The sequence below is a fragment of the Chrysemys picta genome, chromosome 3 (genome assembly GCF_011386835.1).
Source record: "Chrysemys picta bellii isolate R12L10 chromosome 3, ASM1138683v2, whole genome shotgun sequence".
Taxonomy (NCBI): Eukaryota; Metazoa; Chordata; order Testudines; family Emydidae; genus Chrysemys; species Chrysemys picta.
Genome location: NC_088793.1, coordinates 191064767 through 191083383, shown reverse-complemented (window position 1 = coordinate 191083383; position 18617 = coordinate 191064767). Strand labels below are relative to the sequence as shown.

Genomic DNA, 18617 nt, shown 5'->3' with positions numbered 1-18617 from the left:
TCCTCCCTGGTCATTTGTCCAATCTTCCACTTCTTGTAAGCTTCTTTTTTGTGTTTAAGATCAGTAAGGATTTCATTGTTAAGCCAACCTGGTCGCCTGCCATATTTACTATTCTTTCTACACATCGTGATGGTTTGTTCCTGCAATCTCAATAAGGATTCTTTAAAATACAGCCAGCTGTCCTGGACTCCTTTTCCCCTCATATTATTCTCCCAGGGGATCCTGCCCATCAGTTCCCTGAGGGAGTCAAAGTCTGCTTTTCTGAAGTCCAGGGTCCGTATTTTGCCGCTCTCCTTTCTTCCTTGTGTCAGGATCCTGAACTCGACCATCTCATGGTCACTGCCTCCCAGGTTCCCATCCACTTTTGCTTCCCCTACTAATTCTTCCCTGTTTGTGAGCAGCAGGTCAAGAAGAGCTCTGCCCCTAGTTGGTTCCTCCACCACTTGCACCAGGAAATTGTCCCCTGCACTTTCCAAAAACCTCCTGGATTGTCTGTGCACCGCTGTATTGCTCTCCCAGCAGATATGAGGGTGATTGAAGTCCCCCATGAGAACCAGGGCCTGTGAGCTAGTAACTTCTGTTAGTTACCGGAAGAAAGCCTTGTCCACCTCATCCCCCTGGTCTGGTGGTCTATAGCAGACTCCCACCACGATATCACCCTTGTTGCTCTCACTTCTAAACTTAATCCAGAGACTCTCAGGTTTTTCTGCAGTTTCATACTGGAGCTCTGAGCAGTCATACTGCTCTCTTACATACAGTGCAACTCCTCCACCTTTGCTGCCCTGCCTGTCCTTCCTGAACAGTTTATATTCATCCATGACAGTAAACCAGTCATGTGATTTATCCCACCAGGTTTCTGTTATTCCAATCACATCATAATTCCTTGACTGTGCCAGGACTTCCAGTTCTCCCTGCTTGTTTCCTAGGCTTCTTGCATTTGTGTATAGGCACTTAAGATAACTCGCTGATCATCCTGCTTTCTCAATATGAGGCAGGAGTCCTCCCCTCTTGCGCTCTCCTGCTCGTGCTTCCTCCTGGCATCCCACTTCCCCACTTACCTCAGGGCTTTGGTCTCCTTCCCCCAGTGAACCCAGTTTAAAGTCCTCCTTACTAGGTTAGCCAGCCTGCTAGCGAAGATGCTCTTCCCTCTTTTCATTAAGTGGCGTCCGTCTCTGCCTAGCACTCCTTCTTCTTGGAATACCATCCCATGGTCAAATAATCCAAAGCCTTCTCTCCAACACTTTTTCCATGTCCCTTTTTAATTTGTCCTTAATTTAGGCTTGCCCAAATTATTTGTGTGACAGTCTGTACCCCTATGTTCACCCCTTTTACAGGACTATGATCAATTTTGTACAAAGTATGTCTTATAAGGTATCATTTGAAAACTCATAAGTTGCTAATCATAATTGTCCTGGTGAACTATGTGTTACAACATTGTATGTAAAGTTATAAGATTCTACTCTATGATATTTCTAAGGCATATTCCACATCTGGAGAGCAGTCACAAACCAGTTCTCTAGAGACAAAAGGCTACCAACGCCTCAGCCAGGTGTCAGCAAAATCAACAAAATCAAATGGACAGTAACCATTCTTTGGCAAGAAAAGATGTGAGGTGAAAATCTACATCTTAACAAAGAAAGTGCTGGTGGTTCCCGTCCACACAGACTTTCAGTCTCCTGAACCTCAGCTGGAGATGATTCTCAAAGAAAAGAAAGACCTATAAGAAAGAAGAGCAGATGCCCCAACTGAGTCCTCATTTTCTCTCTACCCATGGCATCAACAACACTTGACGAACAAAGGAAGCAACATTGGACTGGGGGAGAGATCCTGACTGAGAGACATTCAACCAGTAAAATTTCTAAAACCTGTGGTAAAAGAGACTTTTTCTTTGAATTCAATTAACTTGTTAAGTTAGGCATTAGTTGCGTCTTACTTTTATTTTTTTATAATCAATTCTGACTTTCATGCCTCGTTACTTGTAGTCACTTAAAATCTATCTTTTGTAGTTAATAAGCTTGTTTTACTGTTTTATCTAAACTAGTGTGTTTGGATTGAAGTATTTGGGAAACTCCATTTGGGATAACAGGATTTGTTCATATCATTTTCTATTAATAAAATGACAGACTTTATATGAGCTTGTATACTCCAGGAGAGAGCTCGGCACTACAAGATGTACATTTCTGGGGGAAAGTATGGGACTGGGAATTTGCTGATGTTGCTCTGCAGTGTAATTCATCAGTGGTTGGCTATAGCACTCATACACTGTAACTGGGAATCATTTATATGTTGGAGGCTGTGTGTGAGCAGACCATGAGTGGTAACTCTCACAGCGAAGCAGTGTAAAAGGCACCCCAGGTTGGAGAACTGAGGTGATAAAGCTGTTCATCAGTACAGATTGTACCTTGGGTAATGTCACAATATGGTGGTGACAAATTCTGTCTTCTGTTTATGAACTTCATATGGAATCTGTATCTGTACATACTACTAAGACAATCCTCGCTGCCTGGGTTCTAGCATGTGGAGTCAGAATTTCTCAGTAGTGACTAGTGATTTATGGCACCCAACTTGAGACATTTTAAAGGGGCCTGATTTTCAGAACATGTTAAAACCAACCCTCTATGTCAGGTCCTTTCCAAAGATGTTTCAAGGTAGGTGCCTAAAATCACTAGTCACTTTTGAAAATCTTGGCCTTCATTCCTATACTCAACTTTAAAGTCAAAAGTAAGAGAAGCCAATTAGATGGCACATGCTCAGAAAAATATAGATTATTTCCAAGTCCTTTATTAAAAAGGTCAAAAGTTGTGATTACAATTTACAGACATGATTTAAAAATTATTCACAAAGGATTACAGGAACAACTAATATACCAGAGAGAGAACTTAACCCAGCAGAGATCGAAGGTGGGACAGTATAGTAATTTACCTGCTTTATTTATTGAAAGAAGAAATCTGAATCTACGTTCCCCTTTGCCTCTCAGCTGTAAACATTGGAAATTACATGTTTAGCACCTTAAGTCATGATCCTGCAACACTCATGCACAAGTGTGCACTGATGCACTTTACTTACAACTTGACTGTCCTTTTGCTGTCACATGTGTGAGCATTTGCAGGATCTGGGCCCTTCTTCAGAGATGAGTATTTCTGGCTGATATGAAAGTCTGGAGGTTTTAGTACAGTACAGTGATCACACCTCAAAAAATTCATTTCTTTTGAAAGATTCTACTGGTTTGAGCAATATTCCTAGTCTTAAAAAATTGAGACTACCACTGGAACTGATAATCTCGACGAACTCAGAGAACATTAGGTGTGACCATTATATTTTGTTAGAGCAGTGTACATGCTCTAAAGATATGTATCAGCAACATCAATAGATGTGCAATTATGCCTTTAAGACCACAGATTTATTGCTTTTCGGTATGTTTTGTTATGCTAATGGTTTTCATGGTATCTCTTGGTTTTTCAAAAATCACTTCAGGAACTGGGGAACATAGCAAAACAATGACATTTTACCAAATTTCACAAAAGAGGAAAGCCAGTCACAGCATATTTTACGACATTAACAGAAGAGGGAGACTCAGTATGTCCGAGTCTCCCAATATGAAAACGCAACTTCAACAGTGCAGTAGCCAATGTCCAAACATCCAGAACTTGCACTTCTGCTGTCTACCATGACAAGACGTAGACAAACTGCACAATGGAGCATGTTTTAGGGACAACACAAATATAAATACAGAAATCATCACTAATATGAAGTTGGATCTGAATTTTACTAATGCAAGGTATTTCACCAAGGGTATTACATCCAGTGATACTGTTTAGTGGGTATTATCCACATCTTGTTGGCATCACAGTGTTTACTTTACCAAGGTGCCTGCAGAATTCCCTACTGCAAGGATGAAGAATACTGCAGATGCCATGATAAGTTCAAATACTGTGAGTAGCAAGTGTCAAGGTTTAATGGCACCCACTGTATGTATAATTTAGCATGTTATTTGTACCACGCGGGACAAAGCAACTGTATAGTATGCCTTTGTTAAGGCTTTGTGCTGGTTTAAAGGTAGATTTTTTAAAAAAAAGATTGTCCAGCAGTGTCCACTTTGCTCATCTTCAGTGGAACATCTCTTTGTTGATCCACATAAGACTGCGTGTCTCATTGGGTTTGCATTCATATTCGATGCTACCAAAGGCGTTTCCCCATTGGCAATGATTTCGTTTGTGGTAGTCATAGAATTTGACTTGCCAGACTGTCTCAAAAGTGCCGATGTCACTAAACTGCGAAGGACAGGGAATAAAGTTGTTAGTAAGCAGCTTAAATTTTCCCCCTCTTCCTCAATGCAATGTGCCCTCCAACTAAACTGCGCGTGTGAAACACTAATGTAAGGGTTATTCCCAAAGTAGCAAAATCAAAGATCTTTCAAGGTTGCCATAGTATCCTTCATGCAATCTTTAGTGCCTAAGCATAATTAGTAGTACATACAGGGCCTGATTCTCCCCTGCCTTGTCCCTCTGCCACTCATCTATACTTGTGCAAGGTGAGTGAAAGTGATACCATTCTGACCAGGTACCATTTTATACCCACTTTCTGTAAGTGCAAGTAACTTCTGGGGGCAAGGCAGTGGAGAATCAGGCTTATAATGCTTTAAATGAGGATCCTGCAACACTTGGTGAGGTGATGAAAGCAGGTGATTATGCCAAATACATATTGTGTGAAATATATATCGCCAACATATGAGATGTGGTTTTCCAGCATTGTGCAATGTACTGTGCTTGCCAGGAGATCTGAGGTTAGTGGGTTACCTGTGTACTTTGATCTGTACATAGAATTAACCGTAATGAATTTCCTCCTTTTTGCTTTGCCTGCAGTCTCGAGTGTTACCTTATTTTTTCATTTGCGGTGCCATTCAATCTGTAGATTAATGCAAGTTATTACTATGTGAGCTATCTGTAGACTTTCCTTGGCTTCTATTCCACATTTTTATACCAAACAAGAGTGAGAGAGGCTCCCACTTACATTTTGCTATAATCACTGTTCATTGTGATGTGCTATTGAATCATAATTTAGGGACAAATGACAGAAGCTAGGAGATAGCAAAGTATATTCTAGCGGTTGCTTAGGAGATAGCGAAGTATGAGTGATTGGGTACGTTCCATTACAATGAAAGAGAATTGATTTCAAGTTGTATTGGACTTGGCGTTTGTCTATGAACTAACATTACTTTAAACATGTTATTTAGAAATGAATGGGGCTACAGTAATAATAACTTGGAATTCCAACAGTAGGAAATATCTCATGTTTTCCCCCCAACCTCTTGCAAGACACCAGCAGAATACGCTCGCATGAGAGGTACAAGGATAGATTATCATTTTAATTGCACCTGTGTAAATGTGGGAATTACTCCACTGACTTCAACTGAGGTCCTGCAGATTTTCACCAGCACAAATGACCTTGGAGGTTGTCTTTGAAATGTGGGTATGAGGGTTTGTACACGCCAGCTCCAGGCTCAACAGAGCATTATATTGGTGTATGTTCTATTTGCAGGAGACTAACCGCTGAAGTCAGTACTACTGCAATGGAATAAGTATTACTATGTTTTTAGTGTTCCTTTTAAAATATTCCTATTGCTCATTTTAATAATGACTCTTCTCCATGTGACGGTTTTCATTGCAATCATACATTCAGGAGCTGACCTTTGATCATCCACATACTGTATTCACCACTGGAAAGTCATCATGTAAATCCCTTTTCAGAATGACTCTTTCAGCCAGCCTGAAGAAGCAGAAGCTTCCGTGTCTACACCTGACCGATTACAGCTTATTTCCCGGTTGGGCGGTTATTTTGCTTCTGCCTGCTGAGCAGTTAGTAAGCTGCCACTGCCTAACCTAAGGGACACATTTATTACCTCACCCACCTTGTTGCTGCGGAAGGGACACCTTTTCAAAAGAACTCTGCACCCAGCAATGCCCATTGGTAATTAGAATTTGTCATGATCATAATGGGAGCTACTGGGTTCTGAGTTCTTTTGACAATCGGACTTCAGTCATGGGTGTCGCCTTAATATCTGCACTATTACAGGAAGTCACAGAAAACAGTTACTGAGAATCTGAAGTTACTGTAGCAGCTCTCCCACACTCTCCCCAGTGGCTGTGTTCATTTCCAAGGAACGGACATGGTTTCAGCTACCCAGCCTGGGGGCCACTTGTAACCCAAAGCAGTAGAGGCTGAGAGTGCTGTGTAAGCACCATGCTTAGCCCTGGGGAAAAGGACTGCCTCCTCCTGCTCAAGGAACCCCACTTACCAACCCAGGAATGGCATTGCTAGTGGAGGGAAGTGTCAGCCATCCTCATCTGAGAGGATAGTTAATCTGATGGAGAGCCTTGTGCAATGCACTAAAGGAGTTTGCATGTGTATTTGGGGGAGCAGAGAATGGTGGTGGGGGATGTCTGTGAACTTCCTTGGAGAAAAAAGTCAGTTGTAATACTGTTGATAGGATTAGATGGGATAGGCCAGGAAATAAGTGATGGGGGTATCGACTTCATAGCAACTGTATAGAAAAGCTGGACTGGAGAGATGTACAGGGAAAAGAATCCCTCCCCCCAACCCAAACCCTGCAGAACTACCCTGAATAGTCCTTATGATCTTAATGCAGCCCCACTGTGGGATTCCTGGGGAAGGATAGGATGATCTGTGGACGTTTTGGCCATGCTGTGCCCCAACCCAATGCGTAAGCACAGGCAGCACCATCTAGGTGGCTGAGCAATCCCTACATGGTTCCCCTAAAGTCCCATCACCCTGCAGAAGAACTACCCCAGTTCCACCACCTAGGGACTCTCCAGGACTGCATGGTTAATAGTGGTAGCTAAAGTAAACTTAGAATCAGAAGGTCTTTTCCCTCTCTTGCAGGTATGTGCCATAGTTCTTTATGCAATCACCCATCCATGTGCTACAGGGCTCAGTAGTTAGTTATTCCCTCAATCCCTCTAGCTACCAACAATTAACAAGAGTTTAAGAAGTCACGTAACTGAAATTCGATATATTGTGCTCAAGAAATAACTTCTTGTTACCTGTTCTGAAAAAGGTTATCTTGGCTGATAAATTACTAGGAATTTTCTGGCTTTTACCCATTCAAATGCTAGTTTATGACTTGAGGCCCAGTCCTGCTCTCTTTATTCAAGCAAAACTGACTGCTTTCAATGAAAGTTTAGCTTGGAGTAAGGACTCTAGGATTAATCCCTTACAAGGTATCTTCCTTTCCTAGTGTGCATCAGAACATGACTTGTCTGCTGTAGAATTGGAAGAGCAGGGTAACCATCCACACAGGGATAAAAAAGGGTGGGGGTCGGAGGGTGGGAAAGAAATTAAAGCTGTATACAAGAAGGCCAATTTCTAAAACCTAGACATTTAAATTGGGCTCTATATACTGCTTAAGCACGCAAATGGACACAAAGTAGTTTTTAGATTGGACTGTCTAAAGTTAAGTGCCTAAATCTCTTAAAGATCTACATACCTTTAAGCAACTACATGCTGATTTAAACACCTAATTCCATGTTTAGATACCTATATTGAATACTTAGAAGCCTAAATACAGATTTAAGTACCCACATTTGAAAGACTGAGCTCTTTAGACCAAATCCTGAGAGGTGTTGAATAGCTGCTTACCAATTTCAAATCCTGTTGACTTCACAGTATCTCAGGATTTGATTCTAAAGCTGCTGTTTGAACAAATATTGTTATTGCTTCATTTCAGTACCAAAAATCAGCCTTCAGAAGCCTGGGCCTCCTATGGGTTCATGTTAAAATATGTCCAAAGGAAAAATAAACTACTGGATTTTCAGGGCTCACAGACGTGCTGTGCTGTAGGAGTGAAAACTTCATGGCTAGCAGAATGGAGATACTTTATTCGGTGAAGTTTGATTCTTCTAAAGCATCATTTTCTCCACATTCTCTAAGGGGACACAGCAGAACACGACTGCTACACCTACTGATGGAATTTAGTGGACATTGCCTTTGTAACTTGTACAGAAAATAATCTTGCATCTTAATCTTACACCTTTGAAAAGAAAATACATTCTCAGAATTCAGAAATGATGCTGGGCATTTGCTTTTCATGGGTAAATTCTCATATTAAGCAGGCAGTGGTATGTTGCAGTGATGAATATGGTACAAAGCACTTAAGGGCTAATGAAATTGCCCAGGAAAATAAAAGTGTATCTGCTATTACCTCTCATTATAAGGAGGTATCTCAAGTTAGGATATAGACCACCGATGTTAAGTTACACATGTTGTAGTTATGTGTAAACTATTTACAGTGGTGGCACGATTCTTAAATTACTCAATCTTTTTAGTATGTCACACTAGTAAATAAAAAAAAGTACTTGAAGTCTTAAAAATTTAAACGGGAAACTACTTAATTTAGTACAGTGTTCTGATAAGTGATTTCTTTGAGTGGGACCTATACACCATAAATGGAAAGATTTTACTCTTTAGATGACTACATATATCAAATGAGTGTGTCTATATATAAATATAAATTCCTCTAAACAGATTTTCAAGGTAATCACAAATCAATATTTAAAACCACTTTGAAAACATTTCAATCATTATTGACATGAATTGACGGGGTGGAACCCCTGCGGATAGGGATTGCCATAGTAATGATAAGTGCAACAGAAAATGTAGCCTGAGCACACATCAGGATAGCAAGGGCAGAACCGCAGCTAGAAGTACAGAGAAGAGCAGAAATCTAACACTCTGCGCCAGATCCTCAGCTGGTGTCCATGGAGCTATGGGCAATTTCTTCCAGCTAAGGTTCTGCCCCCTCCCCATCTTTATAGAGGTAAACAGTGAATACCAAGAAGACTCCACCACACAAATGTCTAGAAACCATATAGAACTTTTTCTGAAGAGACCTGTGGAAATCTACTGCTTCTCTGATCTTCCTACATTAAACTGACAATATACCTGCTCCCATCGTCATTATTTCACATTTAATTAACTCTTAAGGGTTCAGTCTTCTCATCCATCTGAGCAAGTAGTTGGAAATTTTACATTCCTTTGCAGTTTTCCTTTCAAACCAAGGTGAACTCAAAAAAGTCATGTGAAAGGTTTAATAAGCACTCAGTCAGGTTCTTTAGGAGGAAAAGTGTATGGATTTTTATTTACTGCACAAGCACTCCATTGATTCTGAGTTAGCTCGGGCTTCAGGAAACATCTAGTTCACACTGGGTGTGCGAAGAGGCTTAACAAAATCATTAGCATGCTCACTCCCATACTCTCATTAATGGTAGTAGTAACTAGATATTCTTAAGGAATGAAGTTGGCTTCTGATTTGTAATAGTTTTAGCTTTCCCTTAATAGTCTATCAACTTTGAAGCGTGCTGCTTTACCCCAAATGCAGTGTAGAACAGAAGTGTCAGGATGCCTCAGTGGGATTTTTTCCTATGCACAATAAAATATTACAGCTAGGAAGCAACGTTGTTGGAAACCTATTGGTTGAATTCTGCTTTGCTGCTTACAACGCATGTACACTTTGCAGCCAGAGAAGGGAGTGCTTTGAAAGATTTAGAAGTGATCTATTCAGACAATTCCAAAGCCATGTATATGGTCTCCTGCCCCAAATTCTTCATCTGGAAATTGCTGGCTAGGTGAAAGGCCCCTTTGGGAACGGTGCCTAGCTAGGGAAGGAAGCTATGGAGCATTGTCAGATCCCCATAGATGTCTGAACAAGAATATTTAACAATTAGGCTGGTCAGACCTCAAGGTTTCCCAAAATCTTTAAATGACATCTCTTCGTCCCCTGCCCCCAATTGCTTAGCAAATTTCAGTCTGAGCAAAAAAACCTGAGAGACGAAGCCTGAAATGGAAGTGTCTACCACATTCCATATCCTGCCATTATAACTGTTAATGGTGATTTTCCATTTGCACTACTGGGACTATAAAATGTTACTATGTGATCACGGCAAACTCTTCATATATGGTTTTTAGAAGTGTAACATGTTTAATATGACTGTCTTTGGTCTTGAAGCAATTACAACATGCATAATAGCACTCCTTTCCCTAGGCTTTTTATGTTACTGTGCTTGGATAATATTGGTGGGGCTGGTAACACCACCTATTATGAAGGTTGCCCAACACTTTCCATTATTAGACCCTGTGTTTAATTGCTCACAACTTTCCCAAACTTTAACAATTGCTTTATAGGAGTGGCAAAATATTTACTCTACAAGTCTGTATTTTATAGACTAGCAAGATATTACTTGAAATATAAAGCCTCTCAAGGAATACATTATTTTGACTCAATTTGTTTATATCTAGGCGTCCAGTCCCACAGCCTTTAGATATGCAAAACGTAAGGGTAGCAGGATTGGGCCCAGAAGAGCAAAATAAAGCCCCCATCCTGCAGTCACATACAGCACATGCTTAATTTGATGGGTTTTGTTTGTTTGTTTGTTTTTTGTTTTTTGTTTTGTTTTTTTTGGTAGTTCCATTGGCTTCAGAGGGAGAAATGCCATAAAGTTAAGCCAGTGCGTAAATGTTTTCAGCACTGGCACCTAAGAACCTGAGTGCAAGGCGAGAACCCCATTGACCTCAGTAGGTGGAGGGGCTGGGTCCTCTCTGTGGATCTGAGAATTACTTAGAAGAATAAAATTGATTTTCCTTAAAAACAAACGAGTATTTGTTATACCAGTGTCCACACGGAACATAGAGGGAAGGTGTGGCATGCTATTTGAAACATGGTTTGTTAAGTTGGGGGCACTTTAACTCAGGAGCAGCTCCGTGAATTGAGCAATGCAGGGGGTCAGATAAGGTCATCCCTTTGCAGTACTTCTCAGTGAGACTTGCAGGTTACTGTGGCGAAAGTAACAGTGATTTCAGTGTGTGGTTCTGCTATGGCCTCTTTCACATTTTGCAAGGATATTATACGCAACATCTTAAAGTCTACACTTTAAAATAAACAATGACTGAGCTTTACAACAACGAATCCTTTCTATGTTTTCCCATTTACCAGCTGCCAGAATCTCACCCTCCCCAGATCTGATTCAGTTCTTGACTCCATTATCTCCCTTGCCTCTGTACGCACTATAGTGTCCAGCATGTGCTGCCCATGCTCAGAGGGATGGTACCTGTATGTTGACCTGTAAAGGCTGTCTTTGCCCACTTTTGGTGTGAGGCACTCCTTCTGTATCGTAGATTCCTGTGTAACAGACGACCTGGGGATCTCTTGATTTCTCTTCCAGGGGGATGTTCACTCCTCCTATACCCATAGTCCTGAAATAGACAGGCCTGAAGCAGTTTGAAACAACCCTTGACCCCAAAACAATTACAAACACAAACCCTGGACACTTGCTTTTATCACTCAAACTGATGAAATCAACATGAAGGTGGAGTGCTGTGGAAGCAGAGAAAGAACTGACAGGAAGGGGATGCAATGCATGACAGTTCGTTAGCAAGAGTCAGGCTAACTGTAACCCTAATAACGCGAGATTTGTAGAAGCGAGGAATGTGTGAGGCGAGTGGGAAAGAACTGTGTGAGAAGTTGTTGCGACCTTGTGTAGATAATGTGTAGATAATATGGAATGTAGACTAAGAGTCTACATTAGTGAGCAAAACAAAATATCAGAATGACCTATGTATAAACAAAATGCAGCTGTTGCTCAGTATTGCCTGTAACAAAAGGTATAAATGCTTGCTGTAATTGTTTACCTGTTGAGAGACCTGTTTAGCTCTCTCCCTCTATGCAATTGATAGAGAGATAATAAAGTATCTGATTTGCTGTACCCAAACAAAAAGTGAGAACTCTGTTATTCTCTGACAGTGCCCAGAAACTGCACAGACACAGTCTGGGAGGAGTGGGGTCACTCATGGGCTTTTACAGAGATTATATTCCATACAGGAAAGCACAGAGACGCTTGTACCTCCTGTCTCTGCAGAGGCCTGTTTTATGGCATTCTTAATAATAAGAATAAAAAAATTGTGCGGCTGACTCATTTTGGCTGATGGTGCCTGATTTGGCAGGCTGAGTAGTAACCCGGAGAAGAGACATGGAGTATAATTCAAAGGTGAATTATTACAGCTGGGCGTTTTCCATTTTAATGGGCTTTTCAGCGTGAGGATCGCTTTTCCTGGATAGCTGTGCTTGTCCAGCCAGAGGCAGCGCCCACTCCCCAGCCCCCAACACACATCCCTTCTTCCTTCCCACTCCTCCACCATTGGTGAGCAAAGGACTGTAGGGCTAGTAGAACCGCTTCTCCTTCCAGATCAAACACCGGGAAAACCCCAGGAGGGAGAAGTGGTGCAAGCCTGGGAGGCTTCTTAATTGGGCTGATGTCGAGGAAGCTGCACCGTGAGGGTGGGGCGGGAATTCTCCTTCCCTATCTAAGGAAGGAAGATGTATCTCTTCGGAAAGAAAATACACACACACACCCTTTGCAGCGATCCACTGTAATTACACACACACACACACCCTTTACAGCGATCCACTGTAATTACACACACACACACACCCTTTGCAGCGATCCACTGTAGTAACAAACACACACACACACTTTGCAGAGATCCTCTGTAATTACACACACACACACACACACACAGCCTTTGCAGCGATCCACTGTAACTACACACACACACACACAGCCTTTGCAGTGATCCACTGTAATTACACACACACACACACACACACACAGCCTTTGCAGCGATCCACTAATTACACACACACACACACACACACACACAGCCTTTGCAGCGATCCACTGTAATTACACACACACACAGCCTTTGCAGCGATCCACTGTAACTACACACACACACACACAGCCTTTGCAGTGATCCACTGTAATTACACACACACACACACACACACACAGCCTTTGCAGCGATCCACTAATTACACACACACACACACACAGCCTTTGCAGCGATCCACTGTAATTACACACACACACACACACACACACAACCTTTGCAGCGATCCACTGTAACTACACACACACACACACAGCCTTTGCAGCGATCCACTGTAATTACACACACACACACACACAGCCTTTGCAGCGATCCGCTGTAATTACAAAGGGAGGATGCTGAGGTTGCAGCCGGGGAGAGAAGCGCCCACCCAGACACAGGGCCCTCCAAGTAAAGGAGGGGACGACAATGGAAATCCTGCGCTGTCAGCTTGCCAGGAAAAAAATATCCGCCTTCTACAAATAGCCAGTGGGCAGGGGAGGGAGGGAGGCCGGGAGCAGCGACAGACCCGCAGTGCGGCGCACTTACGTGGCATGCACGACCCCTGGCTTCAGCACCACCTCGACCGTGTACTTGGCCCCTGTCAGGAATTTGATGGTCCTGTTCTGGTCGAACCGCTGCCCGTCCACCTTGAAATAGACCGGCCCGTCGTTCGGCTGGATTTTCAGGGAGACGTTGATTTTCACCAGCTTGGGGATCTCGCCCATGGTGTCCCAGCAGGGGCCGTGCGGCTGCCCGGGACTGGAGCGAGCGAGCGGGGGATGGAGGGAGAGAGAGAGGAAGAGGGGAAAGCAGGAGGAAGAGGAGGGGCCGCGTCAGACCCGAGCCAGCCCAGCCCTTCCCAAAAGCAGCTGATGAATTTTTCTAATGGGGGGGGGGGGAAGCATCTGCGCTGAGGCTCCCCCCCCTCGCCCCTCCGCCCTTCCCTTCTCCCAGCCGGATCCCGGCGCCGCGCAACGGGGGCATTTGCAGCTGGTCACATTTCAGCCCCTTTCCAGGGAATTAAACCGGCCCTGATTGCACCCGCCGTAATCCACATTTCCTGCGGGAGGGGCCAGGCCGCCCTCGCCCAGCGAGCAGCAGCCGGCGCGGCAGGAGATCGGGAATGGCACAGAGGGAGAGTGAAACCGGAGCGGAAATGGGGGAGCAAAGGGAACGGCTCCGCGCAGGGTTTGTGATTCCCTAAAGCAGAGCGGGCCTCCTCCAAACTGCAAAGCGTGCGAGCAGCTGATGCTTTCTGTATTACATCCACACACAGAGGCTGCGTGTGCTCCGTTTCCCTAGTGCTGGAAAGGACTCCAGAGATGATCCATGCACCATATTAATGGCACCCACGTATCTCCAGCTTCCCTGGAGGACGGTGATTAACCCTGGGGAAACAATCTAGCCCAGACACAACAAGACCAGGTCACACACGACAAAGAGAACGGGGAGGGGTGGGGGAGGGCTTAAAGGGACTGGACTAATTCAGAGGAGGTCTTTTTACCCTTCAAAATCGGGCGGGAGCCCTTTTCAAGTGAGGGGAGCTAGTTTAATTGATGAGACTTTTAAATCTAGTTCCACTGCTACAGCATTAACTGAGTATTAGGTCTAGTACAAACTGCACTTCCTGACTAATTCCTACTCTGGTACAGTCAACTGAGTATTGGCTACTTTATCTTATGAATATCTTATCAGGAGAGGAAAGATTCCAAAGTATGAATGCAGTGCTTCTGATCTTACTGCCCCGGCTAACTCCCTTATAGTTAGATTTCTCACTCACTTGGATGCTGGGGGATCTAGCTGTGTCCAATCAATAGGTAAAGCGTCCCTCTTAAATCATCTGCAGGCAGAAAAGAGCATTTGAATTCTACAATAAAGCTAGTTTGGGGCTTGAAGGTGTTTATATGCATGTGTGCGTGTTGGGGGGACTGTTTGTACAAGATAAAAAAAAGACTGGGTCATGATTTGTGCTTGGCATAGTTAATAATCTTGGGGATCCCAAATGAGGCCTAGGACTGGGGTAATAGTGGTTTCTACTTTCCACTTTCCAGACTGTTACTCGGTACCCAGCAAAGGGATGTCTAGCTATATAGTTCAGTGCTGGCTATAGGGCAGTGGCTCTGCAGGGGGAGCTGGGACCTGCTTTCAGCACCATTGCAGCGGACAGTTACCGGCAGCAGGTCTGCACCTGGGAAAACTTGGCTGATTTTACACAAATTGTGTCCATGCAGCGATTTAGACGTTTTAACCCCTCTGGCTCTGGGCCCTGAAGTCCTAGTCTTTCCTCCACTAAAACTCCCCCTGAGTGAGAATGGATCAAAAACATCAAGGTTGGGCCTATGAAACAATTGTTATTTTGTCTCCTTAGACTGAAAACAAGCCAAAGCAGGACTGCAAGCAAGACACAAGAAGGGTTTATTTGTGGCGTTGGTGTTTGGATAGCCCCCTTTCCTCTCCAGCTGGGTAATAGGTGTAACTTCAGGTGTTTGACAGCGCCTGCCCCTCTTTTAGAGATGTGACTTCATGTGGAGTTTGCATCACATGTGATGCAGCGTGGGAACAATGCACTTGGTCACCCATTCAGCAATGTAGACTCTGGCTGCAGAAAGCCAGGCCCAGCATCTGCTGCTATCCCCATCCACACTAAGACTTCCAGACCAATTTCCCGTGTGATGTGGATTCCTTTCATCTGATCTCCAGGGGACTGGGGGAGCTAATCAGCAGGCAAGCCAGGCAGAACCACGAACTTCCAGCAGCCACGCAATACATTGTTGCATATGCACTTTTATTGAACTGAGAGATCTGTAGAAGTGTAAGGATAATCTATAGAAGTATAAGGATGATCAAATGCCACAACTCATTCTCTCCAGTAGCAAAATGCAACACTGGAAAGTTTGATGAAGGTAGTAGTGCTGCATGAGGCCCAACTCTTCGTATAGCCAATGATGCCTCAAGAAGGTGCATTGTTACCATGGCAATTTACCAGGCCCAGGAGTCACTTGGCAAGGGCGTGACTGTGGTAACCACTGCTTGGTGAGGACATGGCAGGATTGTAGTAGCTAAGCCTGGGCTACAGGGGGTTTGCAGGGGGGTGGGGATGTGGCCTATGTGTTACCTGCACACATTAGGGCACCCCACCTTTTCCCAGTCTGTAGGGCTCCTCGAAAAGCACCTACCCTTACCCAATCCATAGGGCTCAGGGTGTAACTAACCTGGTCAATTTAAGTACCCACAACCTTTCCCAATACGTAGGGCTCTGAGTGTATACTGCTTCTGCAGGTCTGCAGGACCTTTTACCAGTGAAAGAACCTTACACAGTAATTTACTACATAACCTCTATTTATTAACCATCACCAAAAACAGACTGCACACGCTACACATACAGTGCTCACCACTCCCAATAAGACAGATGAATTTTTCTTGATGGCCAGTCAGGATCAGGTCCATCTGGAGGACTCCAGTTTCTGCACTGGCAGCTCTGATCTTTGAGGCTGTGTCCTGGAGTTGGTTCCCAAAGAACTTCCTTTTGGACCCCAGTTTATATAGTGACATTTGAGTCCTTTTTAGTTATACCTTAACCAATTATTATACTAAAATTCTACTAACCAATCCTAACATAGTGTAACAAAATTCTCTAACCAATTATATCCCACTACCCTAATTAACTTACACCAAGTCAAACTAATTATACAGCAGACAAACAATTAAAGAACCAGATAGAGACCACACAGATAAACAATAGGGAAGTGGGGACCATAATGATAAAACAATAAAGAAATGAGGCTTTCACAACCACAACTATTGATAAGTGATTTCTTGACAGACAGAATGCTATCAAACTAAGTTTTTTTTAAACCATCTTAAGATCTGTTTCTTTATCTGGTGATAGTGGGTGCCATTGGGCGGGGTCTCTTTCTTAACAATATTACATTGTTTTAATGTAATTTAGATGGAATGTGAGGATGTGACTTCCTGCTTCTCAGCTAATGGCCGCTGCTTGGCTGCTATTTTAATCTGGCTGCAGACGAAGGCCTTAGGCTTTAGGCCTTACAATATGTCTGCAGACAAAGGCCTTATCCTTACATATGCCCTGCACCTCCCCAGCCCTTCCCCCATGGCGTGGGCTGTGTGTGCAAGGAACTTCTGCCAAGCCCCAGGCCCAGCTCATGCACCACTCCCTGCACTAGCTCAGCTAGCAGTGATGGTGGGAGCTTCAGCTCCTGGGTTCACTTGCCACATCTTCACAATAAATAAGGCTATGCTATTAATAGCTATTCAATTATACAGTGGGTAGGGTGGAAATAACTGTTTTGTAGTTTGGGCCTCATCTGTCAAAAAGACCACCACTGGACTTTGGTGAACTGTGAGAGAATCTGCGACTGACTGTAGTGTGGGAGGCCTCACCCCCAAGCTGTCTGACACGACTGGTGAGTAGCCATTATACCGGAAAGCCTCCAGTGCTTTGTCTTAGCTCACATCTTTAAAGAGCTGTAGGTAGATGGGCTTCCAACAAGGCACCCTATGACTCTTGCACTGAACTGGAGTACAAGGTCAAGAGAGTCTTTCTGACTCATGCTCCAGCAACCCATCAGAACAAGCACACCAAGCCAATCAGTCAGAAGGGCCCCTTGCTCAAAGCAGAATAGAGACAGATGGAAGAAGAGATGCTTGAAGACAAGATGCATGCTTGTGTGGTGGGGTATAAAAACATCACACAGGAACTGAAGGGGTTAGGGAGCAACTCTGGGCCCAGGTGACCCTGCCCATCCCCATCTGCAGAACATGCTCCAGCTGGAGGTGGAGCTTAAAAGGGAGCTAGACAACTCACAAGGGGCTGTGGTAGGGCAGGGCGAAGGGTCTATCCTAAGTGCTCTGGAAGAAGGATGCTGCAGAAGCCTTTCTCAGGGAGCAGGCACCTGCCTGCTGAGCCCCAAGGGGCTGAAGGTTCAGTTACTCTCTGTTTTGTTACTACTTTGTCTCATGATGTAAGATATTGGCAAGGTAATGAGTGGTAGGAAGAGGGAGAGGGAGGCAGCCTTAAGGCACTCCCATGTGTGGCCATTGTTGCCTCTTACAGGGCCCTAGGCCAGAGCTTGGTGGAGTGGGAAGGCCTGGACTCCCCTACCAACCACCCTTATTATGAAAAGCATGAAAATCCTCACTTCCAAACTCCCTCTTGGGAAGCTAGGGGAGGGAAAAAACTCTGTAAACTCTGCAACTGGGACTGGACATAGGCAGGGGCCAAAAGACAGACTGAAGTTCCCCCTAGTTGTGAGGGTATAGGACCCAATATGTTCCTTGGGACTCTGTTACTCCACGGAGGGATAAGGCTAATTGGTGACCTGACCAGAGGATTGAGTCAACACCCACCAAAAGCCAGACCACTGCAGGGCGTGACAATGGCCAGTGAGAGACATTGGAGGTGGGGAAAGTAGCGACCTAGTGTTCTAACCACTAGGCAATGTTGCCAATGAGCACTGCCCATAACAGCTTGTGTGCCCCTTTCCACACTGTGCATGCTTCAAGAATTTAGGAAATAATTTTGTAATCCAGTACACTCCCAATTCTACATAAAGGGCCAACTTCTTGCGCCGTTGAGGTCAATGGCAGAATTCCCATTGACTTCAGTGGCTCCAGGACTTAGCGCCACATTTCTTTTAGGAAGCTGTGTGTATAGATAAATACTTAAAAATTCTGTTAACACAAGACACATAGGAATTGTCATACCAGCTCAGGCCAATAGACTCTCTAGTGCAGTGGTCCCCAACCTTTTTTGTCTGGGAGGTGCCAGATGACAAGCCACCGTGGATCATGGCCGGCGGACAAGCATCTGCCAAAATGCTGCAGAGAAGTGGCAACATCAATAGGCGTCGCCGCCGAAAATCAGCGGCATTTCA

At 44.0% G+C, this 18617-nt stretch overlaps 1 protein-coding gene across 1 annotated transcript; it reads right to left on the bottom strand.

Annotated features, from left to right (window-relative positions):
- Positions 1–2763: 2763 nt before the first annotated feature.
- On the bottom strand, positions 2764–14166 carry CNRIP1 (cannabinoid receptor interacting protein 1). Its single transcript, XM_065589675.1, has 3 exons — positions 13267–14166; positions 11121–11265; positions 2764–4271 (listed from the first exon to the last, which is right to left on the bottom strand). The coding sequence occupies exons 1-3, from the start codon at positions 13443–13445 to the stop codon at positions 4107–4109; spliced, it is 489 nt and encodes a 162-aa protein (XP_065445747.1). The 5' UTR covers positions 13446–14166; the 3' UTR covers positions 2764–4106.
- Between the last annotated feature and the right edge of the window lie 4451 nt (positions 14167–18617).

Excerpts from the sequence above, each read along its gene's own strand:
- CNRIP1 (XM_065589675.1), bottom strand. The coding sequence starts at position 13,445 with ATGGGCGAGATCCCCAAGCTGGTGAAAATCAACGTCTCCCTGAAAATC. Across the intron at positions 11,266-13,266 it reads CCAGGGGTCGTGCATGCCAC|GACTATGGGTATAGGAGGAG; the intron begins GTAAGTGCGCCG and ends TGTCTATTTCAG. Across the intron at positions 4,272-11,120 it reads CTTTACAGGTCAACATACAG|TTTAGTGACATCGGCACTTT; the intron begins GTACCATCCCTC and ends TGTCCTTCGCAG.